Source organism: Belonocnema kinseyi, chromosome 3 (assembly GCF_010883055.1).
Source record: "Belonocnema kinseyi isolate 2016_QV_RU_SX_M_011 chromosome 3, B_treatae_v1, whole genome shotgun sequence".
Taxonomy (NCBI): Eukaryota; Metazoa; Arthropoda; class Insecta; order Hymenoptera; family Cynipidae; genus Belonocnema; species Belonocnema kinseyi.
The window spans coordinates 153,967,641-153,970,780 of record NC_046659.1 but is presented as its reverse complement, the minus strand read 5'-3'; the positions used below and the strand labels follow the sequence as shown (position 1 = coordinate 153,970,780).

Below are 3,140 nucleotides of genomic sequence, written 5' to 3'. Positions count from 1 at the left end.
TTACAAAAAGGTTAATTTTCTAAATAAAAAAAAAACGAATTTTCAACAAATTTTAAGAATTCTTAACTGAAAAGTTGAACTTTTAACTGTAAGAGAAGAATTTAAAAAAAAAATAATTACCTACAAAAAAACGTACTTTTAACAGAAGTTTAATTCTTAACTAAAAGAGAAAAAATTAAAAAAAAAAAGATTGATTTTCTGCAAAAAAACAACGAATTTTTAACAAATTTCAAGAATTCTCTACTAGAAAGTTGAATTTTCAACTAAAAACGATACATTTTTCAACCACATTTTTTATAAAACCTAGTTGTTGAATTCTTAACCAAAAAAAAACTGATTTTAAACATATTTCAAAAATTTTTAACTAAAAACTTGAATTTTCAAAGTAAAAGATGAATTTTTAAATAAAAATATTAATTTCCTACAAAAAAGACGAACTTTTAACAGAAGTTTAAGTTTCAACTAAAAAAGATGAATTTTTAAAGAAAAATATTAATTTCCTACAAAAATAGACGAAATTTTAACAGAAGTTTAATTTTTAACTAGAAGAGAAAAATTTTTAACCAAGAAGATTAATTTGCTACAAAAAAAAAAACGAATTTTCAACCAATTTAAAGAATGCTTAACTAAAAAGTTGAATTTTCAAATAAAAAGGATGAATTTTTAAACAGAAAGATTAATTTTCAACGAAAAAAAAAACAAACGAGTTTTCGGCAAAATAGTTCAGTTTAGCAAATATTAAATTCTTACTTAAAAAGGAACTATTTTAGACTAAAGATAAAATATTATCAATTTTCAATGACCAAAGTTATTTAAAAAAAAAAGGATTTTTTTAGCAAAACAGTTCAATTTCAAACCAAAAAGTTGAATTTTTAACTACATTATTGATAAAACCTAGTTGTTAAATTTTTAATCGAAAAAACTAATTTTATACCTATTTCAAGAATTTTTAACTAAAAACTTGAATTTTAAACTAAAACAGAAGAGTTTCTAAACAAAAATATAAATTTCCTACCAAAAAAGACGAATTTTAAATAAAATTCAAGAATTCTCATTCAAACAGTTGAATTTTCAACCAAAAAGCTAAATTTTTAACAAAAAGATTAATTTTCCACCGAAACATTCATCAGTTTGAAAAGTACTAAAAACGTTACCATATGTACTTTTTGAAAAAAATATTTAATTTCTAAAAGTTGTAACGTTACCACCAACCCTAGGTTTTGTGAGGCCCCCCTCCCCGCATTTTAAGTGTTAACGTAGTTTATGGGCGATCCCTAAAAAAATCATTGACATTATAATTGCTAATTTTGGATAATACTGCTTTTCTTTCAATTTTATGTAAAATTCGTAATTTGCATTCAATTTTAATTATGAATATCTTGCATTTTATTCTGGGAATAAATGTAAATTATGACTTTTGTTTAAAATGAAAATTCAAAAATTAAATACACTTTGTTTTCAATTCCTGAAATTTAAATTTTTAAAATTTAGGATATTTAAATGAGATAAAAATCAAACTTAAAACCCTTTTTTTAACGTCCAATAATGAAGTTGATGTGAAGAATTCCTGAAAATAAAATCAAGAATCTAGCGAGTAAATTTGGACAACCACCACAAAATGTTCTTATTGTAATGTGAAAAAAGGGAAAATCTCCCCCTAAAAAAGAAGAAAAGAAAATCATTCGTCTTTAATTTGGACAAAAATAAAAAGGAGGAAAGAAAAGTGAGAAGGCAACCAACCAAATCCCCTTCCTTCTCTTTTTTTATTTCTTTCGTCCTCTTTATTCGTATACCTGTTATCAAATCACAATAAAAAAAAAATGTTCTAAAAAAATAATCACCAACGTTTCGGTAAAAAAATTTAATAGGTAGAAATTGAATTTTCTCGTTTTTATTTTTGTCCAAATCAAAGACGAATGATTTTCCCTTTTTTCACATTCCAATGGGAACATTTTGCGGTAGTTGTCCAAATTTGCTCGTTAGATTCTTCATTTTATTTTCAGAAATTCTTCACATCAATTTGAATTTTTGTTATTTTTAGTTTAATCGGTGAACTCTTCAACGAAGATATAATATGCCAGGCGAGGGTAAAGTCTTACATAGATACCATGTTGAAATACAAAACTGAAGAGAATTTAGCACGATTATATCTAGTGCTGGATAACATTCAAGAAAAATTGGTTCATTTCGATGTAAATACATATGTTCTCTTTAATGAATTATGGATTCAATCGAATGAAAATAACTTGTTTGTTTCTTTATTTTTAGAATCTGACAAATTACGTCGACGAGCTGCAGGAAATATTAGATGAAAGGGATTCTGGAAGATTCAGTGAAGAATGCTATGAAGTATTGGAAAAGACAGTTGAATGGCTGGACCTACTACTACTAACACCCGAACAGATGTTTATGTCCACAATGGAGATGTTCCGTGAAATGAGATAAAAATATATTTTCATTCTTTAGTACCTCATTAACATATTCCGAGAAGAAAGAATTTTTTATTCAATACAGGGTGTCGAATTGACCTTGAAAAAAACGGGATTTGAATCTTTAAAATCCGAGAATTTACCTCTGATCGTAGCAAAATTAAAGTTTTAATTTATTTGATATTTTTTGTCCTTTAAAAAAAAGAGATTTCTACTTTATTTACAGTTGCTGGGTATATGAGTGAAAATAATGATCGTTTTGATTTTAGAAGAGGGAGTTTCGGCTAAGAAATATAAATTCACTCGCAACAGGGAATTTTTGACATGGAATGGGAATTTTTTTAAGAATTATAATTCCGATTTAGAAGAAAGGAACTTGAAAAATCTCTCTTGTAAGTCAAAATTTAAAATTTCATCCTTCCAAACATTGGAAAAAGAAAGTATTTAGAGAAGAAGTTGTATTTCGAAGAGCATATATTTCTGAATTTTAATATAATTTTTTTTTTACATTTTTCGATGTAAATTTACCTTTTTCTTTTTGAATATTCAACTAATTTTTTTCGAAGATTCATCATTTTAATTGAAAATTCATCTCTTTTTGAGAATGTAACTACTTTGTTGGAAATCAATTTTTCAACTAAAAATTTATCAACTTTTTTCTGAAAATCTAATTTTTATTAATTAAGAATTAGATTTTTAACCGAAAATTTA

At 25.1% G+C, this 3,140-nt stretch overlaps 1 protein-coding gene across 2 annotated transcripts in view; it reads left to right on the top strand.

Annotated features, from left to right (window-relative positions):
- The window catches only part of LOC117169189 (eukaryotic translation initiation factor 4 gamma 1-like), a 15,604-nt gene extending 12,668 nt beyond the window's left edge, over positions 1 to 2,936 (top strand). For both annotated transcript variants that reach the window (XM_033355417.1, XM_033355416.1), the window contains exons 8-9: positions 2,042 to 2,192; positions 2,269 to 2,936. In XM_033355417.1, coding sequence (XP_033211308.1) covers positions 2,042 to 2,192; positions 2,269 to 2,445 — 328 coding nt within the window. In that variant the 3' untranslated portion in view covers positions 2,446 to 2,936. The remainder of the gene's footprint in view (positions 1 to 2,041; positions 2,193 to 2,268) is intronic.
- Positions 2,937 to 3,140: the final 204 nt, after the last annotated feature.